Source organism: Oncorhynchus keta, chromosome 4 (assembly GCF_023373465.1).
Source record: "Oncorhynchus keta strain PuntledgeMale-10-30-2019 chromosome 4, Oket_V2, whole genome shotgun sequence".
Lineage (NCBI taxonomy): Eukaryota > Metazoa > Chordata > Actinopteri > Salmoniformes > Salmonidae > Oncorhynchus > Oncorhynchus keta.
In genome coordinates this window covers 26,977,697-27,004,796 of record NC_068424.1, presented here as the reverse complement: position 1 = coordinate 27,004,796, position 27,100 = coordinate 26,977,697, and the positions used below count along the sequence as shown (strand labels likewise).

The following is a 27,100-nucleotide window of genomic DNA, read 5'->3' as shown; positions in this document are numbered from 1 at the left end:
AGTTTGGGTCTCCCCTTTTGAAGAGGGGGATGACCGCGGCAGCTTTCCAATCTTTGGGGATCTCGAACTGGTCGGTGATCTGTTTGTTAACTTTGCTTTCGAAGACCTTAGAAATGCAGGCATAGCCATGGTAGCCAAAATTAATGGCCTGCCCAGCATTTTTATATATGACCCTAAGCATGATTGGATGTTAATTGCTTAATTATCTCAGGAACCATGTTTGGAAGCACCTGCTTTCAATATACTTTGTATCCCCCATTTACTTGTGTTTCCATTATTTTGGCAGTTACCTGTATCTTAGCTGTCAATCCTGCTGGCGAGGTTGGTAGACATTAGAAAAGCAAGTAAAATCTAAGTGTACTGAATAAGACTTACTGTCACGTTCGTTGAAAGGATCGGACCAAGGCGCCGCGTGGTATGCGTACATTCTCTTTATTAAAAGAATAAACACCGGATAAACAAACAAAATAACTAACGAACCGTGAATTATACAATATAGTGCTGACAGGCAACTACACATAGTCAAGATCTCACACCAGAAAGTGGGAAAAAAGGCCTGCCTAAATATGATCCCCAATCAGAGACAACAATAAACTGCTGTCTCTGATTGGGAACCAGATCAGGCCAACATAGATATACAAAAACCCCTAGGCCTACAAAAACCATAGACATACAAAAACACTAGACATACAAAAACCCTAGAGTACCCACCCTAGTCACACCCAGATGTAACCAAAATATATAGAAAACAGAGATATCTTAGGTCAGGGCGTGACAGTACCCCCCCCAAAGGTGCGGACTCCCGGCCGCAAACCTGAACCTATAGGGGAGGGTCCGGGTGGGCATCTACCCTCTGCGGCGGCTCCGGTTCTGGATGCCGCCCCTCTCCTTACGCTGATCCCTCCGCTTCTGTCGAACAGGACCGTGGATCATCGCCGGAGGCCCCGGACTGGGGACCGTCGCTGGAGGTTCTGGACTGGGAACTGTCGCCGGAAGCTCTGGACTGGGAACTGTCGTCGGAAGCTATGGACTGTGGAGGCGCACTGGAGGTATGATGCGTGGGGCCAGTACAGGTGGCACCGGGCTGATGACACGCACCTCAGGGCGAGTGCGGGGAAGAGGCACAGGACGTCTTGGACTGTGGATGCGCACTGCAGGTCTGATGTGTGGGACTGGTACAGGTGGCACCAGGCTGATGACACGCACCTCAGGGCGAGTGCGGGGAAGAGGCACTGGACGTCTTGGACTGTGAAGGCGCACTGGAGACCTGATGCATGGGACCGGTACAGGTGGCACCGGGCTGATGACACGCACCTCAGGGCGAGTGCGGGGAAGAGGCACAGGACGCACTGGACTGTGGATGCGCACTGGAGACCTGATGCGTGGGACCGGTACAGGTGGCACCGGGCTGATGACACGCACCTCAGGGTGAGTGAGGAGAGGAGGCACAGGACGTACTGGACTGTGGAGGCGCAATGGAGACCTGGGGCGTAGAGCTGGCACAATGCGTCCTGGCTGGACGCTCACTTTAGCTCGATACATGTGGGGAGTTGACAGAGGATGCACTGGGCTATGAAGGCGTACTGGCGATACAGTACGTAGAGCCGGCGCAGGATAATCTGGTCCGGAGAGGTGTACTAGAGACCAGGAGCGCTGAGCCGGCACAACCAGTCCTGGCTGGATGCCTACTCTAGCGCAGCAAATGTGAGGAGCTGGAATAGAGCGCACCTGGCTATGAATGTGCACTGGAGACACCTTGTGCATCACTGCATAACACGGTGCCTGACCAGTCACATGCTCCCCACAGTAAGCACGAGGAGTTGGCTCAGGTCTAAACCATATCAGGAACCATATCAGGCCAACATAGATATACAAAAACCCCTAGACATACAAAAACCCTAGACATACAAAAACCCTGGACATACAAAAATCCCTAGAGTACACACTCTAGTCACACCCTGACCTAACCAAAATATATAGAAAACAGAGATATCCAAGGTCAGGGCGTGACACTCACATTCCTTTAAATCTTTTACCTAGATTTTAGCAGAGATGCAGAAAAGCATATTTAGTTTCTTTAAAAAAAGAACCACCAGTCAGGAGGATAAAGACAGCTCAAGAGGTCAAAATCAAATCAAATTCTATTTGTCACATGCGCCGAATACAGAAGATGAGAGAGGACGAGGAGACGCCTATGATGGTTAACCATTAGCCAACCGTGACTGGGAGCGAGGGACCACAGGAAGGAGGAGAGGAGGGAGGAGGAGACGGCTATGCTGGTAAGCTATTAGCCAACCATGACTAATGGTTATCTTAGCTGTCATTCCTGCTGGCAAGGTTGGTAGACTTTAGCAAAGCAAGCAAGCCATTACTGAGTGTACTGAATAAGACTCACATTCCTTTAAATCTTTTACCTAGATTTTAGCAGAGATGCAGAGAAGCATATTTAGTTTCTTTAAAAAAAGAACCACCAGTCAGGAGGATAAAGACCGCTCAAGAGGTCAAAATCAAATCAAATGTTATTTGTAACTTGCGCCAAATACAACACCTTACATTGAAATGCTTACTTACAAGCCCTTAACCAACAATGGAGTTGTAAGAAAATATGTTTAAAAGAAGTAAGCGATAAGAATAACAAATAATTAAAGAGCAGCAGTAAATAACAATAGCGGGGCTATATACAGGGGGTACAGAGTCAATGTGCCGGGGCACCAGTGTCGAGGTAACTGAGGTAATATGTACATGCACAGTTGAAGTCGGAAGTTTACATACACCTTATACACCAAATTAATTTAAACTCAGTTTTTCACAATTCCTGACATTTAATCCTAGTAAAATCCCAGTCAGTTAGGATCACCACTTAATTTTAAGAATGTGAAATGTCAGAATAATAGTAGAGAGAATGATTAATTTCAGCTTTTATTTCTTTCATCACATTCCTAGTAGGTCAGAAGTTTACATACACTTAATTAGTATTTGGTAACATTGCCTTTAAATTGTTTAACTTGGGTCAAATGTTCTGAGTAGTCTTCCACAAGCTTCCTACAGTAAATTGGGTGAATTTTCGCCCATTCCTCCTGACAGAGCAGTTTTAACTGAGTGGGTTTGTAGGCCTCCTTGCTCGCACACACTATTTCAGGCTTGAGGTCCGGGCTTTGTGATGGCCACTACAATACCATGACTTTGTTGTCCATAAACCATTTTGCCACAACTTAGGGAGTATGCTTTGGGTCATTGTCCATTTGGAAGACCCATTTGCGACCAGTTTGGCTTTTTTAATGGCGGTTTTGGAGCAGTGGCTTCTTCCTTACTGAGCGGCCTTTCAGGTTATATCAATATAGGACTCGGTTTACTGTGGACATACTTGTAGATACTTTTGTGCCTGTTTCCTCCAGCATCTTCACAAGGTCCTTTGCTGTTGTTCTGGGATTGATTAGCACTTTTCGCACCAAAGCACGTTCATCTCTAGGAGACAGAACGCGTCTCCTTCCTGAGCGGTGTGACGGCTGCGTGGTCCCATGGTGTTTATACTTGCGTACTATTGTTTGTACAGATTGGCGTTTGGAAATTGCTCCCAAGGATGAACCAGACTTGTGGAGGTCTAAAAATAAATGTGGAGGTCTTGGCTGATTTCTTTTGATTTTCCCATGATGTCAAGGAAAGAGGCACAGAGTTTGAAGGTAGGCCTTGAAATACATCCACAGGTACACCTCCAATTGACTCAAATTATGTCAATTATGTCAAGTAGCCTATCAGAAGCTTCTAAAAGGCATGACATCATTTTCTGGAATTTGCCAACTTAGTGTATTAAACTTCTGACCCACTGGAATTGTGATACAGTGAATTATGTTAAATAATCTGTCTGTAAACAATTGTTGGAAAAATGTCTTGTGTCATGCACAAAGTAATGTCCTAACTGACTTGCCAAAACTATAGTTTGTTAAATAATACTTCAACTGTAGGTAGAGTTATTAAAGTGACTATGCATAGATAATAACGGAGATGCTTGGATATGTAAGCCCGTCTCCGGACCACCCCCCAGCCATCCTCATCTACTTTGTGCCCCCTCAGATGTCTGGGGTGCATGACACCCCTGATTATAGTAGGTGTACTGTAATAAGACATACAGAATTGTACTTGCCACAGAGCTGCCTTTAAGATTACTGTCAAATTCATGGCCACTTTACAGGGCTTTACAGGGTTTTTAACAGAGTACCCCTGCTCTAGGTTATTTGAAGGCGGGGGCTAATAGTTATATATTAATGCTTTATTTACAGTTTATTCACAAAGCTCCAATGTGTTTACCTATGTAGGCTAATTAATAACAAAGCTAATAAGGTATTGAATAAAACATAGGCTACTTAAATACGTTTGAACTTATAGAGAACATTATGCTAGAAAGCATCCTTGATATATATGGAGAAAACTGCAGCAGCAAACAACAAACGCAATGCTTTAAAATGAATTCACATACATTGAGTTTACAAGCTGCATAGCATTTGAATTGAAAGTATTCCTTACTTTCAATTCAAATGCCATGCAACTTCTGGATAAGTGGCTGCAGTAAGGTTTTTTCCCCCCAAGAATAGAGGCGATTGTGCAAATAGCCAATTCATTCTCGCAGTCAATCCCCGGTGGGGTCAACGAGGGTCCCAGCTGTCGATTATAATGCTGTGTTCTGAATGAGCTGAGCGGCTGACTTTGTGTCTCACTGTCCACATTATCAATTACATTTATAGCGAAACATACATCATCTTTTCTGACGCTCCGCGTGTCGTTTTCACGACAATCAGAGTAGGCTAGAGCAGACAATCACCACTTGTTTCTCATGTTTGGAGAGAACGTAAGGGGAATTAAGGGAGAGCATTGCGATGGAAGGACTACAAATCCCGGTCGCTTGCGTGAAAAATAATTCGCCCCTTTACATTAGCCTATTCCCCCACACCATCCGCAATCTCATTCACTGACTGTCAGCCTCGGAGACAACAGCCTACTTCCGTCTCTCGGTCCTGCGCGAGGATTCGAGCCTCAATACGGTAAACGAAGGCATCTTACGGTCGTTTTTCTCTTTACATTCTGGAAGTTTGGTGTCAACATAACAGTTAGGTTCAAGAACGGTTACAGCTGTATGTCTGAATAGTTACTTGAATCATGTAGCCTATATTTTCTGAAAGGGTAACCAGTGGTGTTTTTCATTGTTCTCTGAATTCATCGCTTGACAGAACGGGAGATTTGCTATGGCAGGTTTTAATTTCGGCTCAATTATGTTGATTTGTTTTGTAAGAAATTACTGTTTCTTGTTGACCGTTATTCATCGAATATGTAACCTATATCGTATGACTTGTTTCTAAAATGACACAATGTTGCGAGTGGGATATAGGAAAAACGATCCACGATGGATATATAACACATGTAACAACCTTGTACACATGGAGAATAGCCTATTTGTCAATCAATCAAATGTATTTATAAAGCCCTTCTTACACCAGTTTGTGTCACAAAGTGCTGTCAGGTGAATGCTTTTGTGGTAAATTGTCTCCACTGTCATTTCTCTGTAGGATTCTGCTCAGCTGTTTGAGAGAGAAACAAGCTTCCCCATGAGGACTTAATGCAGTGACAACTAAACAAAGAGCTATCAAATCACCACTGACCAGAAAAACGAAAAACAGGACTGAAAAAAACAAAACTATACAAAGGACCTATTATCTTCTCCAAATCCAAACATCTCAGATAGCTTACATAGTTCCCTTAGTGTTTCGCTTGCGTGTTGCCTGTCAACAGAATTACATCATAGAAATAACGGTTGGGCTGGCTCGCTGGAATCACACAGTTGAAAAACGTTATGTTTTTCTATTCAACCCAGATAGCGCTGTTTAATTGTTTGTGAGATATTTGTATTTATTTTAGCCCAAAAATGAGGAGCATACATAGTATGTTTGTGATATAAGCAACGCAGCATTGCTCTGCTAAGTGCAAACAGCAATGCTGCTGAATCATGTCCATTGCTAGAGAGACCCACCAGCACCAACACAGGTCTCCATATCTACTGTCAGGGCAGTGTACTTTCTACTGCTGTCTGCCCAGAAGTAGTGGTCGTCACACTAGTACTGTGTGCTAATGTGGCTCTAGCTATCCACTCTGAGACACTGGCCCTCAGAAAGAGTAGTTGCTGCACGAGCAACAGATACTGGGGATCCAAATAAGCTAAACTGAGATACAGTGATTACTCAAGCCTTAGTTATCTTCAGTAGCCCAACAAACACGATGTCATCAGACAACGACGAGACGGGCTCCGACCTATCAGATTCCCTGGAGGTCCGTGAGGTCCTACAGTTCCAGAACCAGTATCAGTACATGACCCATGACACAGGGAGCTGCTTCAAGTCCAAGAGTCTCCCCATCCTGAATGGGCCCTCTCTGTCAGGCTGTGATGAGCCTCTGCTGGGGGAACCACGTCTGGTCCTTACCACCCAAACCTCCATGGCCACAGCAGCCACCGACCACCACAGCAGCCAGCTCCATCGCCAAACCCCCACTGACCCTGACTCTAGCCAGGCAGAGTCTCCCTCCTCTCTGACAGACTTCAAGCTCCAGTCCCCCTCGGCCTCCAGCCTGATGGGGCTGAGAAGCTCCATGGCCACTGGAGCCAGGGATAAGAAACTAGGCTTCTCTTTAACCCGCTTCCTCCGTATCCCCGCCAGGAAGTATGTGCAAGCCATCCTGGCCGACTCGCGCTGCTTCCTGTTCTGCATGTGCTACCTGACGTTCATCCAGTCGCTGATGGTATCGGGCTACCTGAGTAGCGTCATCACCACCATCGAGAAGCGTTACAGCCTCCGCAGCTCCGAGTCCGGCCTTCTTGTCAGCTGCTTTGACATCGGCTCTCTCTTCGTCGTCGTCTTCATCTCCTACTTTGGAGGCAGGGGTCAGAGGCCGCGTTGGCTGGCGGTAGGAGGGGTGTTCATAGCCGTAGGGGCGGCTCTGTTCTCCTTGCCACACTTCATCTCACCACCCTACCAGATCCAGGAGCTCAACTCGTCCACGGGCCACGAGGGTCTGTGCCAGAGCGGGAACGGCAGCGGGCGGGATGCCTTGGACGTGGCGTCGTGCCCCCGAGACCAGGAGGGTAACGAACACAACCTGTACGTGGCGCTATTTATCTGTGCACAGATCCTGGTGGGTATGGGGTCGACGCCCATCTATACCCTGGGACCCACCTACCTGGACGACAACGTCAAGAAGGAGAATGCCTCCCTCTACCTCGGTAAGACACATTTGATTAATCGTTATATATCTGTTAGAACAATCTAATTTCTACCAAGCTGAGGTCAGAAAGGTTTTTACTGGGCCCCTTTGCTGAGTAAACTGGGCTACTGACTGTTTCAGGTGTTATTAAACGTATGTAGCTTGTGAATACAATACAGTATATATATATCCCGGGAAAGTGGAATTTTGCGGATCTTGAGGTTCACGTCAAGTTCTCATAGTGCTGTCATATGTTCTCATCAGAGTTGGGGTCAATTCCAATTCAATTAGAAATTCTTGAATTCACTCATGAAGTGGATAATTTATGTTTACATTAACATTGACATTTGAGTCATTTAGCAGACACTCTTATCCAGAGCGACTTAGTTAGTGCATTCATCGTAAGAATGCTAGGTTGGGAGAACCATATCAGAGTCATAATAAGTACATTTTCCCACAATAAAGTAGCTATCAGCAAAGTTAGAGTTAGTAAGGTGGGAAGAAAAGTAAAGTGCAAGTGTTAGTTCACAAAATACTTTTTGGGGGGTGGAGGTGAGGTTGTGCAGTGGAATTATTTAAGGTCGAGTAAAAAAAAAATGAATTTAAACAATCTTCAGGTTATGGGATTGGAATTGAATTGGAATTAAACTTTTTGTATTGGAATTGTAAAAACATTTTATCTTTGGAATTGAATTGAATTAGAATTCAATATGTGTACATTTCACAGTTACGTAATGGAGTTAATGCACTTAGTATAAAACATTGACTGCAGGATTTAAAAATAATAATTTAAACTTGTATTTCTATATTTCCAGTATAACTAGTATAGTGACAATCATTCTGAGGAATTTAAATTGAATTGAATTTACAGTCAGAGGGAATTTAATTATGATTTAATTAGTGGAATTAACCCCAACCCTGGTTCTCATATTGTACGTTCTCCAATGCGTTCTGTTTTGCATAGAGGTCGGGTGAGGAACAGGGACGGGAACATACATTCCTCTCAGAGCTCTGGGGACACACAATTAGCCGTCGCTAACAGAATTAGTCTCAATTAGCTTTGCTGATTGGGTTCCGTTATAAATGTGGCTAGACCGGCACATGTGGAGGTTATGGTGAGGGATGGTCTTCCATATCTCTCTACCATATCTCTACTCGACTAGTCTAGCCCCCTGTAGAACCCAAATCCTACAATGTCTCCTTATGACTAGAGCCTTTCCTCTGTAGTTCACCTCACAACTTCATGGAACTCTAACAAAGGCAGGCTGTCAGCAGTCTGTACACAATTATGTCAATTATGAGCAGACTAATGATGTGATAAATAATGTAAACACAGGGTGGTGGGTTGGACTCTTAAGGGCAGGATCTAGAGGGCAGTCTGCCCATACCCCCCAGCTGGGTAATTGGGGCAAAGGGGACAACCCTCAGTCTGGGGTAACAGCTGCTTAATGTCCCAACACTGGCTTAGAGACAGGGTGTTACGTCAGTGCTTCCCCTATACTGCTAAATCGTGGCTGCCACTGCATTTAAAATGCCTGAATTTAAAATGGATTCAATTGAGATTTTGTGTCACTCATCTACACACAATATCCCATAATGTTAAAGTGGAATTATGTTTATAGAAATGTTTACACATTAAAAATGAAAAGCTGAAATGTCTTGAGTCAATAAGTATTCAACCCCTTTATTATGGCAAGCCTAAATAAGTTCAGGAGTAAAAATGTGCTTAACAAGTCACATAATAAGTTGCGTGGACTCACCCTGTGTGCAATAATAGTGTTTAACATGATTTGTGAATGACTACCTCATCTCTGTACACCACACATAGAGTGGTTCGTCGTTTAAAAGTTGCAGCGTACTGCAGCACAGCTTGCGTGGTGCCGCAGAATTCTATGGCACGTTATTTAATTGCCAACCACTGGTAGCATTAATGCTAGTTAGTGCTAGTTTGACCACCAGAGGGCATCTTTGAGAAGCGTTTCATAGCCTTCAATAGTGGCTGTGCTAGAGAATTTAAAACTTTTTTGTAAGAACATAATATATGGGACTTATTTTAAGAAATGTTGATTAATTAATTCGATTAATATTATGTTGTTTCCATTGGAATGGAACAGAAAATATGGCACTGTACAACGTGATGGGCGGGAGTAGGATACAGTGCTCGGCTATTTAGCTAAAGAATCCCCTTGTTGTGCAGGCACGTGGGAGACCGGGGTTCAATTCCCAGTTGGGGAGGAAGGAGTAGGCTGTCCTTGTAAATAAAAATGTGTTCTTAACTGACTTGAATAGTTAAATAAAGGATACACTAAGAGCATAACATTTCTACACCCTAATTGTGTCATTTTCATCTAACCAATACCCAAACGAAGATTCAGTGAAAATAAAAATCTCATTGATTTATCAAGACCAGTCCCCATGCTTTTCTCAGAACAGAGCAAAATGGTGCTAAAATAGTTGTAGGCTATTGCTTCAAATCCTATTGCTTCTAACTTCAATATGCCCTTTAAATAAATAAAACCTACACCACTTTTAAAAGCACATTACTCAACACTAGTGAGACTCATGTCGCCTACGGTAGGCCTGCAGTATATCGAAAAATATGACGTGACTCTCCGCCAATAATTAGATATAGAGGATTGGAGGATTCTAAATTAAAACCAAAAGCCGCCTCATGGGTCTCCCGGTGGCGCCCAACCCTTGTATCTGTAGCAACTCATTTTGCATTGCGATACGGTGACCTAGATAGCGACGCCAATGGGGAGGCCCCATCCACAAAGTATCAAAATACAGAGAGGTTTTGGTCAAGGTATATTGTCCTGCTAACAGCCCATAATGGGCTATTATAATACTGTACATGGTGTCCAGGTCAGGATAACCAAAACATGTCTTAATTAAAGACCGGGCTACACTACTACAGTAAGTGCAAAATCATCCAAATAAAATAATAAAAACCTTAGTGTAACAACAGTTTTAGTAAGCAATACTGAAGCTGTGCCCAATTATCAGTTTCTATTTAGGTTTATGTCACCCATTCATTGTCAATTAGAGACACATTATAGAACCCAAAAGCATCATCAGGACTCTTAACTTCCCCTTGCGCTGGTCTGGAGCAATGAAGTGGTGACGCAGGGTACCGTACTAAACCACAAATGACCTCTACGTACCGCAGTATAATCACTCAACTTTTAGTGGAGCAACCACTGTACAATCTGTAAGGTCCCTCAGTCGAGCAGTGAATTTGAAACGCAGATTCAACCAGAAACACCAGGGAGGTTTCCCAATTCCTCACAAAGAAAATAAAAATCAGACATTGAATATTCCTTTGAGCATGGTGGTTATTAATCTTACCTCCACCCGACACGCAGGCGTCCCATCGAGACATCTGGAAATGCAAATGCGCTACGCTAAATGCTAATAGCACTCGTTAAAACTCAAACGTTCATTAAAACACACATGCAGGGTACTGAATTAAAGCTACACTCGTTGTGAATCCAGCCAACAAGTCAGATTTTTAAAATGCTTTTCGGCGAAAGCATGAGAAGCTATTATCTGATAGCATGCGACACCCCTAAAGACCCGCAGGGGACGTAAACAAAATAATTAGCATAGTCGGCGCTACACAAAATGCAGAAATAAAATATAAAACATTCATTACCTTTGACGATCTTCTTTGTTGGCACTCCTAGATATCCCATAAACATCACTATTGGGTCTTTTTTTCGATTAAATCGGTCCTAGATATCGATCTATGAAGACTGTGTGATCAAGGAAAAAAACAGCGTTTTATAACGCAACGTCATTTTTTCAAATTGAAAAAGTTGACGATAAACTTTCACAAAACACTTCGAAATACTTTTGTAATGCAACTTTAGGTATTAGTAATAATAATAATCGATCAAATTGATCACGGGGCGATGTATATTCTATAGCTACGTCTTGAAATAATGTCCGGATAAATCTCAACCAAAATATCCTGTTGGAGACCGGAAGAAATGGGCTGTCTCTTGTTCGTTTGACCAAGAAACAAAGCCTAGGCAAATGACAAGACTGTTGACATCGTGTGGAAGCTGTAGGTATTGCAACCTCGGCTCCAGGTAATGTGGTTTCCATTCAACAATACATTCAAGTGGCGCATTGATATATTTTCCAGTTTTCAGTGATCAGATTTTCCTGCGCTTTTCGATGAAACGCACGTTCTGTTATAGTCACAGCCGTGATTTAACCAGTTTTAGAAACGTCTGAGTGTTTTCTATCCACACATACTAATCATATGCATATACTATATTTCTGGCATGAGTAGCAGGGCGCTGAAATGTTGCGCGATTTTTAACAGAATGTTCGAAAAAGTAGGGGGTCGGATCAACAGGTTAACTACACTTTGGATGGTGTATCAATACACCCAGTCACTACAAAGATACAGGCGTCCTTCCTAATTCAGTTGCCGGAGAGGAAGGAACGTGCTCAGGGATTTCACCATGAGGCCAATGGTGACTTTAAAACATTTACAGAGTTTAATGGTTGTGATAGGAGGAAACTGAGGATGGATCAACAACATTGTAGTTACTCCACAATACTAACCTACATGACAGAGTAAAAAGGAAGCCTGTATGGGACCACGCAGCCATCATACCGCTCAGGAAGGAGGCGCGTTCTGTCTCCTAGAGATGAATGTACGTTGGTACTAAAAGTGCAAATCAATCCCAGAACAACAGCAAAGGACTTTGTGAAGATGCTGGAGGGAACAGGTACAAAGGTATCTATATCCACAGTAAAACTTGTCCTATACCGACATAACCTGAAAGGCCGCTCAGCAAGGAAGAAGCCACTGCTCCAAAACCGCCATAAAAAAGCCAGACTATGGTTTGCAACTGCACATGGGGACAAAGATCATACTTTTTGGAGAAATGTCCTCTGGTCTGATGAAACAAAAATAGAACTGTTTGGCCATAATTACCATCATTATGTTTGGAGGAAAAGTGGGGAGGCTTGCAAGCCAAAGAACACCATCCCAACCGTGAAGCACGGGGGTGGCAGCATCATGTTGTGGGGGTGCTTTGCTGCAGGAGGGACTGGTGCACTTCACAAAATAGATGGCATCATGAGGTAGGAAAATTATGTGGAAATATTGAAGCAGCATCTCAAGACATCAGTCAGGAAGTTAAAGCTTGGTTGCAAATGTGTCTTCCACATGGACAATGACCCAAAGCATACTTCCAAAGTTGTAGCAAAATGGCTTCAGGACAACAAGGTCAAGGTGTTGGAGTGGCCATCACAAACCCCTGACCTCAATCCTATAGAACATGTGTGGGCAGAACTTAAAAAGCGTGTGCTAGCAAGAAGCCTACAAACCTGACTCAGTTACACCAGCTCTGCCAGGAGGAATGGGACAAAATTCACCCAACTTATTGTGGGAAGCTTGTCTAAGGCTACCTGAAACGTTTGACCCAAGTTGAACAATTTAAAGGCAATGCTAACAAATACTAATTGTATGTATGTAAACTTCTGATCCACTGGGAATGTGATGAAAGAAATAAAAGCTGAAATAAATCATCCTCTCTACTATTATTCTGACATTTCACATTATTAAAATAAAGTGGGGATTCTAATTGACCTGAGACAGGGAATTTTTACTAAGATTAAATGTCAGGAATTGTGAAAAACTGAGTTTAAATGTATTTAGCTTAGGTGTATGTAAACTTCCAACTTCAACTGTATTTAAATGAAATATATATGTAATTTTCAAGAAACTTTTTCAATAAACTAAAAACATGTTTTCACTTTGTCATTATGGGGTATTGTGTGTAGATGGGTGAAAAAAACTAATATTTGATCTATTTTCAATTCAGGCTGTAACACAACAAAAGTAAGTCGAGGGGTATGAATAATTTCTGAAGGCACTGCATGCATTAGTAAGCGTGCCTGCATGTGTCCTTGTTTGTGTGTATGTGTTTGTGTCGGAGAGAGATGAATGGAGGGTTGAAGGTTGAGCTGAAAAGGCCCCTCACATCATTACCTACCCTACGGAGCATGCTTAGCAGAGTCCACCTACACTACACACAAACTGCTCTGCTGCCTGCAGGACCAATAATTGAGCGTCCCTTACGACACAAGACTCCAGCGTGGCTGGGACTGCACTGGGAGAAAAACATGGCTCTGATATTAGCCATCTTTAACCCTGGCTTTAACAGGATGCTCTGGGCAAACACATCACCCCTGTAAGGCTGATTAGAGGCAGCATTCGTAGAGATAGTGGCCCAAATTGCACCATATTCCCTATCTTGCACTACTTTTGACCAGAGCGTATAGGAATAGGTTTCCATTTGGGATACAGCCAGTGACAGAGGCACCAGTCGCTAGGCTAGCGTTCTGTTGACCGTGTTGGCTTTGTTCAGTCCGTCGCTCAACATTGATGATAGTCTGTTTCATTTCAACAGTAGTGTTGTTGGTGATTACAAGGACTTGAGACTTGTCTGTGCATGTCAACTTACTGTGAATAGGAGATGAGCAGATAAAAAATCCTTTGGCTCTTCTAAGGTATGCGCGTGCCTGAGTGAGGGTGTGTTGACTTCTACGTAAGGTCAATAACGATAGTGACAGATAACCACAGGGTTTATTCTGCGTGTGTATTTTTGGTCCGCCTATTTCCAAACAGTAAAAAAAAATAATTCAGTGTTAACTTAAACGACTAAAAGCAGATAGAAAGTATGTAGAAAAGATCATGGACCTAAATATTTTTTATATGAAATCATCTTTGAGAACCAATAATCATCAAAATAAAAGCTAGACAGTCAGGGGAATCTAAAATGTCCAAAATGACACATTCAGGAGTATTTTTGTCATGGCATGGTGCCCCCATTTATTTTGTTATAACATTTGAGTCACTCAGATAGCATAAGCCATGGCAAAATGTGTAGAACACGAAATTAGCTTTAAAACTGCAACATTTTCTCTCCGCCACATGTAAAAAGGTGTAGAAGTGCAAGAAATTAGCTTTAAAACAGCTACATTTTGGCCTGCGGCCAACAGGAGGGTGACCGCACCAGTTACCACAACCACAACCCCTCCATGACCACCACCTCAGCTCCTTTTTGACCCAGAATAGACCCTGATACAGTTATTTTTAAAAATAGGATTGCCTTTGTCTTTAAATTGTTTGTGTGTATGTGTGTCTCTGTGTGTGTGTGTCCATGTCTGTGTCTCTTTCTGTGTGTGTGTGTGTGTGGGCGGGGTGGGGGGGGTACAGGAGGGTCCGGGTCTCATTAAGTGGACTGGCACAGCCAAGTCTGCTATGTAGCACTCAGTGTGTGGTACATGGTGTGTGTATCCTTCTTCATCTGTTCAAACCTTAACTCCCTTATCTTACCTCATTTGCACTCACTGTATATAGACTTTTTGTTCTCTTTTGTTCTACTGTATTATTGACTATGTTTTGTTTATTCCATGTGTAACTCTGTGTTGTTGTATGTGTCGAATTGCTATGCTTTATCTTGGCCAGGTTGCAGTTGCAAATTAGAACTTGTTCTCAACTAGCCTACCTGGTTAAATAAAGGTGAAATAAAATGTACATTTACATTTAAGTCATTTAGCAGACGCTCTTATCCAGAGCGACTTACAAATTGGTGCCTTCACCTTATGACATCCAGTGGAACAGCCACTTTACAATAGTGCATCTAAATCTTTTAAGGGGGGGTGAGAAGGATTACTTTATCCTATCCTAGGTATTCCTTAAAGAGGTGGGGAGCGTCCCTAAATAAAATAAGTGTGTGCGAGCGAAGGCATTCCTCAAAAGTGGCCCCCCATACCTGTAAAATGTTGACCTTATCACTATGGAAACAGCAGAGGCATGGGGGTGACTTTTACCTCTTCTCTTCCTCTCTCTCCTCACACTCCCACTCTTCTGTCCCTGGATGTGTCCCAAATGGCTCTTTATTTCCCATGGACCCTGGTCAAAAGTAGTGCACTATAACGGGAATAGGGAGCCATTTGGGATGGAACAAGACTCTCTTCACAGTCCCCACCCCTCTCTCCCTCTCGCCTTTTAAAACATATGTGTACTCACATTGATCTACTCCTATCTATACATCTACTGTAGTTCAGATTAGAGGTCGACCGATTAATCGGAAGGGCCGATTTCAAGTTTTCATAACAATCGGAAATCGGTATTTTTGGACACCGATTTGGCCGATTAAAAAAAATATATATATATATATTTTTTTTTACACCTTTATTTAATCTTTATTTAACTAGGCAAGTCAGTTAAGAACGCATTCTTATTTTCAATGACGGCCTAGGAACGGTGGGTTAACTGCCTTGTTCTGGGGCAGAACGACAGATTTTTACCTTGTCAGCTCAGGGATTCAATCTTACAGTTAACTAGTCCAACGCTCTAAACACCTGCCTCTCATTGCACTCCACGAGGAGCCTGCCTGTTACGCGAATGCAGTAAGCCAAGGTAAGTTGCTAGCTAGCATTAAACTTATCTTATAAAAAACAATCAATTAATCAATCATAATCACTAGTTAACTACACATGGTTGGTGATATTACTAGTTTATCTAGCGTGTCCTGCGTTGCATATAATCGATGCGGTGCGTATCGTTGCTCCAATGTATATCTAACCATAAACATCAATGCCTTTCTTAAAATCAATACACAGAAGTATATATCTTTAAACCTGCATATTTAGCTGAAAGAAATCCAGGTTAGCAGGCAATATTAACCAGGTGAAATTGTGTCACTTCTCTTGCGTTCATTGCACACAGAGTCAGTGTATGGGCCAACTAATTTGCCAGAATTTTACGTAATTATGACATAACATTGAAGGTTGTGCAATGTAACAGCAATATTTAGACTTATGGATGCCACCCGTTAGATAAAATACGGAACGGTTCCGTATTTCACTGAAAGAATAAACGTCTTGTTTTCGAGATGATAGTTTCTGGATTCTAACCATATTAATGACATAAGACTCATATTTCTGTGTGTTATCATGTTATAACTAAGTCTATGATTTGATAGAGCAGTCTGACTGAGCGATGGTAGGCACCAGCAGGCTCATAAACATTCATTCAAACAGCACTTTCGTGTGTTTGCCAGCAGCTGTTTATGACTTCAAACCTATCAACTCCCAAGATTAGGCTGGTGTAACCAATGTGAAATGGCTCGCTAGTTAGCGGGGTGCGCACTAATAGCGTTTCAAACATCACTCGCTCTGAGACTTGGAGTGGTTGTTCCCCTTGATCTGCATGGGTAACGCTGCTTCGAGCCCAGGTAGGAGCGAGGAGAGGGATGGAAGCTATACTGTTACATTGGCAATAATAAAGTGCCTATAAGAACATCCAATAGTCAAAGGTTAATGAAATACAAATGGTATAGAGAGAAATAGTCCTGTAATTCCTATAATAACTACAACCTAAACCTGGGAATATTGAAGACTCATGTTAAAAGAAACCACCAGCTTTCAAATGTTCTCATGTTCTGAGCAAGGAACTTAAACGTTAGCTTTTTTCCATGGCACATATTGCACTTTTACTATCTTCTCCAACACTTTGTTTTTGCATTATTTAAACCAAATTGAACATGTTTGACTCTTTATTTGAGACTACATTTATTTTATTGATGTATTATATTAATTTGTATTTTATTTTAAATTGGCCGATTAATCGGTATCGGCTTTTTTGGGTCCTCCAATAATCGGTATCAGTATCAGCGTTGAAAAAAATCATTATCGGTCAACCTGTACTTCAGATTGCACTACTCTTGTCTTTCCAGGATTCTCTGGTTAGGCGTGTTGTTGGTGAAGGCTTTTGACCTGTCTCAAAGGTCAAACGCACTCGACACAGAAACCTCTTCTCCATCACTGAGAATGACATTTAGAAACAGCGATATCGCTACTCGCCATCATCTAACATCATCTACCTCTGTTTGGGAGGACACGAAGGACCCATAGATTTAACTGACACATATTCAAGCACACACACACACACACACACACACACACACACACACACACACACACACACACACACACACACACACACACACACACACACACACACACACACACACACACACACACACACACACACACACACACACACACACACACACACTGCTGCAATCAATAAGGTCGTTTTCCATACAGAACGGCAAGGGATGGTTCAGTCCCTCCATGCACTCCTCGCCTCCCTCAGTGATACCAGAGCAGTGAAGTTGTGCTCTAAAGAATTAGCTCGAAACATTTATAAACTAATAATAATTTGAGAGCTCTTCTTGACAATTGATGGCCTGATAAAGCTTACCCCTGCAAACCTATGTGAACTTTCCTCCAAATGTGATGAGTTTGCAGCATATTTGAGAGATAAGATAACAATGAGGGGTTTGATGATATACGTGCCCAAGACTACCATACAGAGGCACTATGGATTTATTTTCCCTGGTTGACACAGACATGCTCAGGAAAGTAATATCACAACTTAGGCCTTCTACCTGCCTATCCCCACCACCTTCTTCAAAACAGGTTTTAATTGCATATCTGAAGAAGTGCAAGCTATTGTTAATCACTCCCTGTCCACAGGCACTTTCCCCACCGCACTAAAAACTGCTGTGGTGAAATGCCTTCTGAAGAAAAGTAATCTAGATTCTTCAGCTTTTAGCCATTTTCAGCCCATCTCTAACCTTCCATTACTAAGCAAAATTCTGGAGAAATTGGTGTTCTAAAAGCAAAATGATTTTCTATCTGCCAACTATATATATATATTTTTAAAAATCCAATCTGGTTTTCGGGCCCACCACAGCACAGAGACAGCCTTAGTTAAAGTGGTATCTTAGAGCCAACACAGATGCCAAACAGCTCTCTGTCCTTGTACTCTTGGATTTAAGTTCCGCATTCAACACTGTTGACCATGACGTCCTTCTGGATAGACTGGAGAGGTGGGTTGGCTTCTCCAGTCCAGTTCTAAATTGGTACCTATTTAACCGGTCAAGAGTTTTGTCAACCTTGGTGAACATAACTAAATAGAAAATACACATCACATGTGGCATTCCACAAGGTTTGATTTTGGGTTCGGTACTGTTCAGTTTATATATGTTCCCCCTTGGCAGCGTTACCAGAAAGCACAGCATTTATTTTGACTGTTCCGCGGACAATACACAACTTTACATTTCTGTGTCACCAGAGGATTTTAGCTGCACAAATAAATGATTAGACTATATTAGTGATTTAAATATTTCGATGGCTCGCAACTTCCTTCAGCTAAATCAAAACAAGACTGAGGTACACTACATAACCAAAAGTATGTGGACACCTGCTTGTCGAACATCTCATTCCAAAATTATGGGCATTAATATAGAGTTTACTGCTATAACAGCCTCCACTCTTCTGGGAAGGCTTTCCACTAGATGTTGGAACATTGCTGCGGGATTGCTTCCATTCAGCCACAAGAACATCAGTGAGGTCGGGCACTGATGTTGGGCAATTTGGCCTGGCTTACAGTCAGCGATTCAATTCATCCCAAAGGTGTTCGATGGGGTTCAGGTCAGGGCTCTGTGCAGGCCAGTCAAGTTCTTCCACACCGATCTCGACAAACCATTTCTTTATGGACCTCGCTTTGTACACAGGGGCATTGTCATTCTGTGACAGGAAGGCCTTCCCCAAACTGTTGCCATGAAGTTTGAAGCACAGAATCATATATAATGTAATTGTATGCTGTGGCGTTAAGATTCCCCTTCACTGGAACTAAGGGGCCTAGCCCTAACCATGAAAACAGCCCCAGACCAATATTCCTCCTCTACCAAACTTTACGGTTAGCACTATGCATTAGGGCAGGTAGTGTACTCCTGGCATCCGCCAAAACCCAGATTTGTACGTCGGACTGACAGATGGTGAAGCGTGATTTCTCACTCCAGAGAATTTGTTTCCTCTGTTCCAGAGTCAGCAGGTAGCTGGTTAGAGAATTAACTAAAAAGTTGATAGATCAAATCCCTGTCATTCTGCCCCAGAGCAAGGCAGTTAACCCACTGTTCCCTGGGTGCTGAAGATGTGGATGTTGATTAAGGCAGCCCACTGCACCTCTATGATTCAGAGGGGTTGGGTTAAATGTGGAAGACACATTTCAGTTGAATACATTCAGTTGTACAACTGACTAGGTATCCCCCTTTCCCCCAATGGCGGCAAGCTTTACACCACTGAAGTCAACACTTGGCATTGCCCATAGTGATCTTAGGCTTGTGGAAACCCATTTTCATGAAGCTCGCGACAAACAGTTATTTTGCTGACGTCGCTTCCAGAGGCAGTTTGGAACTCGGTAGTGAGTGTTGCAACCGAGGACAGGCGATTTTTATGTGCTACTCGCTTCAGCACTCGGCGGTCCCGTTCTGTGAGCTTGTGTGGCCTACCACTTCGCAGGCTGAGCCATTGTTTCTCCTAGACGTTTTCCACTTCACAATAACAATATTTACAGTTAGTGATGCACCGATATTACATACCGATATCCAATATTTTCATTGCCAAAAAAAACGATACAGATAACCAATATTACTTTTTTGCGGCCATTCAAGCATTCCAGAACAGTTAAATAGTACACACACACACACACACACACACACACACACACACACACACACACACACACACACACACACACACACACACACACACACACACACACACACACACACACACACACACACACACACACGTGCGCAGCGGTCTAAGGCACTGCATTTCAGTGAAGAGGTGTCACTACAGTCCTTGGTTCAAATCCAGGCTGTATCACTTCCGGCTGTGATTGGGAGTCCCATAGGAGCAGCACACAATTGGCCTAGCGTCGTCCGGGTTTGGCCCGGGGTAGGCCGTCATTGTAAATAAGAATTTGTTCTTAACCGACTTGCCTAGTTAATTAAAGGTTACACACACATACACACTAGAGGTGGATCGATTATGATTTTTCAACGCTGATACCGATACCGATTATTGGAGGACCAAAAAAAGCAGATACCGATTAATCGGCAAATTTTTTAAACATTTATTTGTAATAATGACAATTACAACAATACTGAATGAATACTTAGTTTAACTTAATATAATACATCAATAAAATCAATTTAGCCTCAAATAAATAATCAAACATGTTCAATTTGGATTAAAGATTGCAAAAACAAAGTGTTGGAGAAGAAAGTAAAAGTGCACTATGTGCCATGTAAGAAAGCTAACGTTTATGTTCCTTGCTCAGAACATGGGAACATATGAAAGCTGGTGGTTCCTTTTAACATGAGTCTTAAATATTCCAGGTAAGAAGTTTTAGGATGTAGTTATTATAGGAATTATAGGACTATTTCTCTCTATACCTTTTGTATTTCATATACCTTTGACTATTGGATGTTCTTATAGGCACTTTAGTATTGCCAGTGTAACAGTATAGCTTCCTTCCCTCTCCTCGCTCCTACCTGGGCTCGATCCAGGAACACATCGACAACAGCCATCCCCGAAGCAGCGTTACCCATGCAGAGCAAGGGGAACAACTTCTCCCAAGTCTGAGAGCAAGTGATGTCACTTGAACGCTATTAGCGCGCACCCACTAACTATTTAGCAATTTCACATCGGTTACACTACCTAATCTCGGGAGTTGATAGGCTTGAAGTTATAAACAGCGCAATGCTTCAAGCATTGCGAAGAGCTGCTGGCAAACACATGAAAGTGCTATTTGAATGAATGTTTACGAGCCTGCTGGTGCCTACCATCGCTCAGTCAGACTGCTCTATCAAATCATAGACTTAATTATAACATAATAACACACAAAAATACGAGCCTTTGGTCATTAAAATGGTCAAATCCGGAAACTATCATTTCGAAAACAAAACGTTTATTCTATCAGTGAAATACGGAACCGTTCCGTATTTTATCTAATGGATGGCATCCCTAAGTCTAAATATTGCTGTTACATTGTACAACCTTCAATGTTATGTCATAATTATGTACAATTCTGGCAAATTAATTACGGCCTTTGTTAGGAATAAATGGACTTCACACATTTCGCAAGGAGCCAGGCGGCCCAAACTGCTGCATATACCCTGACTGCTTGCACGGAACGCAAGAGAAGTAACACAATTGCCCTAGTTATAAGAAAGTCATGTTAGCATATTAACTAAATATGCAGGTTTAAAAATATATACTTGTGTATTGACTTTAAAGAAAGGCATTGATGTTAATGGTTAGGTACATTGGTGCTTTTTTCGCAAATGCGCTTGTTAAATCATCACCCGTTTGTCGAAGTAGGCTGTGATTCAATGAGAAATTAACAGGCACCGCATCGATTATATGCAACGCAGGACACGCTAGATAAACTAGTATTATCATCAACCATGTGTAGTTAACCTGTGATTATGTTAAGATTGATTGTTTTTTATAAGATAAGTTTAATGCTAGCTAGCAACTTACCTTGGCTTCTTGCTGCCCTCACGTAACAGGTAGTCAGCCTGCCACGCAGGCTCCTCGTGGAGTGCAATGTAAGGCAGGTGGTTAGAGCTTTGGACTAGTAACCGTAATGCTGCAAAAACGAATCTCCGAGCTGACAAGGTAAAAATCTGTCATTCTGCCCCTGAACAAGGCAGTTAACCCACCGTTCCTAGGCCGTCATTGAAAATAAGAATGTGTTCTTAACTGACTTGCCTAGTTAAATAAAGGCGTAAAAAAATACCGATTACCGATTGTTATGAAAACTTGAAATCGGCCCTAATTAATCGGCCATTCCAATTAATCGGTCGACCTCTAATACACACACCACACTGACCGAAAAGGTATTTTGTTGGCATTTAGTATGTCCCCGTTACCAGTAAAACATCATCAAAACCTATTTCTTTCACTTACTTGCTGTGCTGTTTTGTTGTTCATTTGTTCAATCGTTTCATTTTCAACCAGGATTTCATCATACATGTCAAGCAGTTAAGTTTCAGCTCTGTTTGTCCGTGGCCTCTCTTCCTCGGTGCGCCCTGTCACTGTGTCCGTTTCCATCTTATCCAGCTATGTATGGAACATTTCATGTAAACCCTGTTTCTTGTCTGCATGGAAGTAGCTGTCCTTGTACCTAGCATCGAACATGGTGTTGACACAGTAAAGAGAGAATGCTACCGAATCGCTGGTCCAAATGTCAGTCGTGAAGCTAATAGCAGTGACGCTATTACTGTGTAACTCCGGGAGGGCAACATCTGAAAAATAGTGTGTAGTGTGTACCGCTGTTCGACCAGTCGGTGAAAGCCAACATCACCTACGACAGAGAATGGTTGATTGTCAAGGGCAATGAATTCCATTATCTTGGCTTTAATGGATTTCACCTTTTGAGTTGTCTCGCTGAAATGTTCTTACTCTTTCAAATGACTGCTCGACTTGTTGACTGCTCGATCCAAGCAGCAGACATCGTGGGCTAAGTTAGGAATGCTGTGTTGCACGTGTTCGTCATTACGTCATGTTGTATAGGTATGCACATCAGCTTTGACATCGGTTTTGCACATCGGCGTTAAACTAGACTTCGGGCCGATGCCGATGTTGGCATTTTTAGCTAATATCGCCTGTTTCCGATATGTTCACCGATATATCGTGCATCCCTACTTACAGTTGATCGGGGCAGGTTTATCAGGGCAGAAATTTGACAAACTGCCACGTTGAAAGTCACTGAGCTCTACAGTAAGGCCATTCTACTGCCAATGCTTGTCTATGGAGATTGCATGGCAGTGTGCTCGATTTTATACACCTGTCAGCAATGGTTGTGGCCGAAATAGCAGAATCCTCTAATTTAAAGGGGTGTCCACATACTTTTGTATATATTGTGCTTATTGTTCGTGCCAAAGCACAGAGAGAGAATCTGGCCGCACATTGTAATTCACGGGCAATCAAGATAAAACACCAGATAAAAAACCTAGGTTTTATTTTAGATTCTGAACTCAATTTCGAATCACACATTAGGAATGTGACCAAAATAGCTTTTTACCACCTGAGGAACATTGCCAAGGTGTGGCCGTTTCTCTCAGTCTGATACAGAGAGACTCATCCATGCTTTTATTACAAGCAGGGCTGGAACTGTGGCCATTTTAAAAAGAGATCTTAAAATACATATTTTTAGCTTTGCTTTACCTTTGGGTGCTTTTTAGTTGTTCAGTTTTTATTGTTTTTCTTTTGTTTTGAATCCTCTTATGTTTGTTGTGTAGTAAACATTTCACAAAAACACATTGTTTTTGTTCTTTTTTTCCCCCTGTGAAGCACATTGGTGCATTCCATGTCTGACATGTGCTATATAAATAAAGCTTGATTTGATTTGATGCCTGCATTGACTGCAGTCAGCTGAAAGGACTGGTTTGTTTGGATTGCCCTATGTGTCTGTCTGTCTTTTTCTTAACAGTGCAATACGAACTCCTGTAAGATCTCACTGTCTTTATCTTTGAGCAGAAACTGTTCTGATACTGTAGCAAGCAGGACTCCTGTGTGTCCAGTGTGTGTCCCCGTACACACACACACACACACACACACACACACACACACACACACACACACACACACACACACACACACACACACACACACACACACACACACACACACACACACACAGAGTGCTCTCCTCTCTGCTCTCCTCCGATAAATTTAGAAAGAGAAGAGTTGCTCAGAGTCTCAGTCCCCCCCATGCTCGCTCCCCCTGTGTGAGTGAGTACGGGAGTACGTGTGTGGATGGAGTGTGCTATTGCAACCCTACATGTACCTTATGTTGTTGTGTTCTGAGAGTAAGGACAGAAGGTCTAGCACATCTGTCTTCTTCTGCTTTTCAGTCACTCAGGATATATCTGTAGTGGTCTCAGTCTATGGCTTTCTCTCTCTCTCTCTCTCTCTCTCTCTCTCTCTCTCTCTCTCTCTCTCTCTCTCTCTCTCTCTCTCTCTCTCGCTCTTTCTGCTCGCTTAGTCATTTTACCTATATATCCTGTCCTGATTAGAAACAACCAAAGGTAGTGTACTAACACACAGACGCACACACACACACACACACACGCACACGCGCACGCACACACACGCACACACACACACACACACACACACACACACACACACACACACACACACACACACACACACACACACACACACACACACACACACACACACACACACACACACACACACACACACACTGTTCCTCTGGTCAGGTAGATCATGTTTCGGGTGCAAACAGGGCACACGTTTGCCCTTCTCACAGACATATCACTGTCCTGCTCTTTCAAAATCCCATCTCTCTCTCTCTCTCTCTCTCTCTCTCTCTCTCTCTCTCTCTCTCGCTCTTTCTGCTCGCTTAGTCAATTTACCTATATATCCTGTCCTGATTAGAAACAACCAAAGGTAGTGTACTAACACACAGACGCGCGCGCACACACACACACAATGTCCCTCTGGTCTGGTAGATCATGTTTCGGGTGCAAACAGGGCACACGTTTGCCCTTCTCACAGACATATCCCTGTCCTGCTCTTTCAAAGTCCCATCTCTCTCTCTCTCTCTCTCTCTCTCTCTCTCTCTCTCTCTCTCTCTCTCTCTTCAATTCAATTCTAGCGGCTTTATTGGTATAGGAAACATATGTTAACATTGCCAAAGCAAGTGAAGTGGATAATTTACAAAATGTAAAATAAACAATAAAAATGAACAGTAAGCATTACCCTCACAGAAGTATCAAAAGAACATTACAAATGTCATATGTACAGTGGCTTGCGAAAGTATTCACCTCCCTTGGCATTTTTCCTATTCTGTTGCCTTACAACTTGGAATTAACATTTGTATCATTTGATTTACACAACATGCCTACCACTTTGAAGATGCAATTTTTTATTATTATTGTGAAACAAACAAGAAATAAGACAAAAAATACTAAAAACGTGAGCGTGTATAACTAACTATTCACCACCCCAAAGTCAATACTTTGTAGAGCCACCTTTTGCAGCAATTACAGCTGCAAGTTTCTTGGGTCATGTCTCTATAAGCTTGGCACATCTAGCCACTGGGATTTTTGCCTCATTTTTCAAGGTAAACTGCTCCAGCTCCTTCAAGTTGGATGGGTTCTGCTGGTGTACAGCAATCTTTAAGTCATACCACAGATTCTCAATTGGATTGAGGTCTGGGCTTTGACTAGGCCATTCCATGACATTTAAATGACATTTAAACCACATTCCATGACATTTAAACCACTCGAGTGTTGCTTTAGCAGTGTTCTTAGGGTCATTGTCCTGCTGGAAGGTGAACCTGTGTCTCAGTCTCAAATCTCTGGAAGACCGAAACAAGTTTCCCTCAAGAATTTCCCTGTATTTTGCACCATCCATCATTCCAAAAACATCCCCACAGCATGATGTTGCCACCACCATGCTTCATTGTGGGATGGTGTTCTTGGGCTGATGAGACGTTTTGGGTTTGCGCCAGACATAGCCTTTTCCTTGATGGCCAAAAAGCTCAATTTTCATCTCATCTGACCAGAGTACCTTCTTCCATATGTTTCGGGAGTCTCCCACATGCCTTTTGGCGAACACCAAACGTGTTTGCTTATTTTTTTCTTTAAGCAATGGCTTTTTTTCTGGTCACTCTTCCTTAAAACCCAGCTCTGTGGAGTGTACGGCTTGAAGTGGTCCTATGGACAGATACTCCAATCTCAGCTGTGGAGCTTTGCAGCTCCTTCAGGGTTATCTTTGGTCTCTTTGTTGCCTCGTCTCTTGGCAGGTTTGTTGTGGTGCCATATTCTTTCCATTTTTTTTATAATGGATTTAATGGTGCTCCGTGGGATGTTCAAAGTTTCTGATATTTTTTTATAAACCAACACTGATCTGTACTTCTCCACAACTTTGTCCCTGATCTGTTTGGAGAGCTCCTTGGTATTCAAGTGCTGCTTGCTTGGTGGTGCCCCTTGCTTAGTGGTGTTGCAGACTCTGGGGCCTTTCAGAATATATACTGAAAGGCCCCTGATATATACATTATATATATGTGACACTTAGATTGCACGCAGGTGGACTTTATTTAACTAATTATGTGACTTCTGAAGGTAATTGGTTGCACCACATCTTATTTCGGGGCTTTGTAGCAGAGGGTGAATACATATGCACGTACCACTTTTCCTTTTAAATTTTTTTTTAAATACATTTTTTTAAACAAGTAATGTTTTTCATTTTACTTCACCAATTTGTACTATTTTGTGTATGTCCATTACATGAAATCCAAATAAAAACATATTTAAATTATAGGCTGTAATGCAACAAAATAGGAAAAATGCCAAGGGGGATGAATACTTTTGCAAGGCACTATATATGTACAGTGTTGTAACAATGTATAAATGGTTAAAGTACAAAAGAGAAAATAGTTAAGCATAAATGTGGGTTGTATTTACAATGGTGTTCTTCATTGGTTGACTTTTTCTTGTGGCAACAGGTCACAAATCTTGCTGCTGTGATGGCACACTGTGGTATTTCACCCAGTGTTAGTTTTGCAAAATCGGGTTTGTTTTCGAATTCTTTGTGGGTCTGTGTAATCTGAGGCAAATATGTGTCTCTAATATGGTCATACATTGGGCAGGAGGTTAGGAAGTGCAGCTCAGTTTCCACCACATTTTGTGGGCAGTGTGCACATAGCCTGTCTTCTCTTGAGAGCCAGGTCTGCCCACGGCGGTCTTTCTTAATAGCAAGGCTATGCTCACTGAGTCTGTACATAGTCAAAGCTTTCCTTAAGTTTGGGTCAGTCAGATTGGTCAGGTATTCTGCCACTGTGTACTCTCTGTTTAGGGCCAAATAACATTCTAGTTTGCTCTGTTACTTTGTTAATTCTTTCCAATGTGTCAAGTAATTTGGT

General features: G+C 42.4%; 1 protein-coding gene across 1 annotated transcript in view; it reads left to right on the top strand.

Moving 5' to 3' along the window:
• Positions 1-4,924: 4,924 nt before the first annotated feature.
• Positions 4,925-27,100, top strand: part of LOC118372219 (solute carrier organic anion transporter family member 5A1) — a 103,124-nt gene continuing 80,948 nt past the window's right edge. The window contains exons 1-2 of the mRNA XM_035758020.1: positions 4,925-5,036; positions 5,559-7,264. Of these exons, the coding sequence (XP_035613913.1) occupies positions 6,265-7,264 (1,000 nt within the window). The 5' untranslated portion in view covers positions 4,925-5,036; positions 5,559-6,264. The remainder of the gene's footprint in view (positions 5,037-5,558; positions 7,265-27,100) is intronic.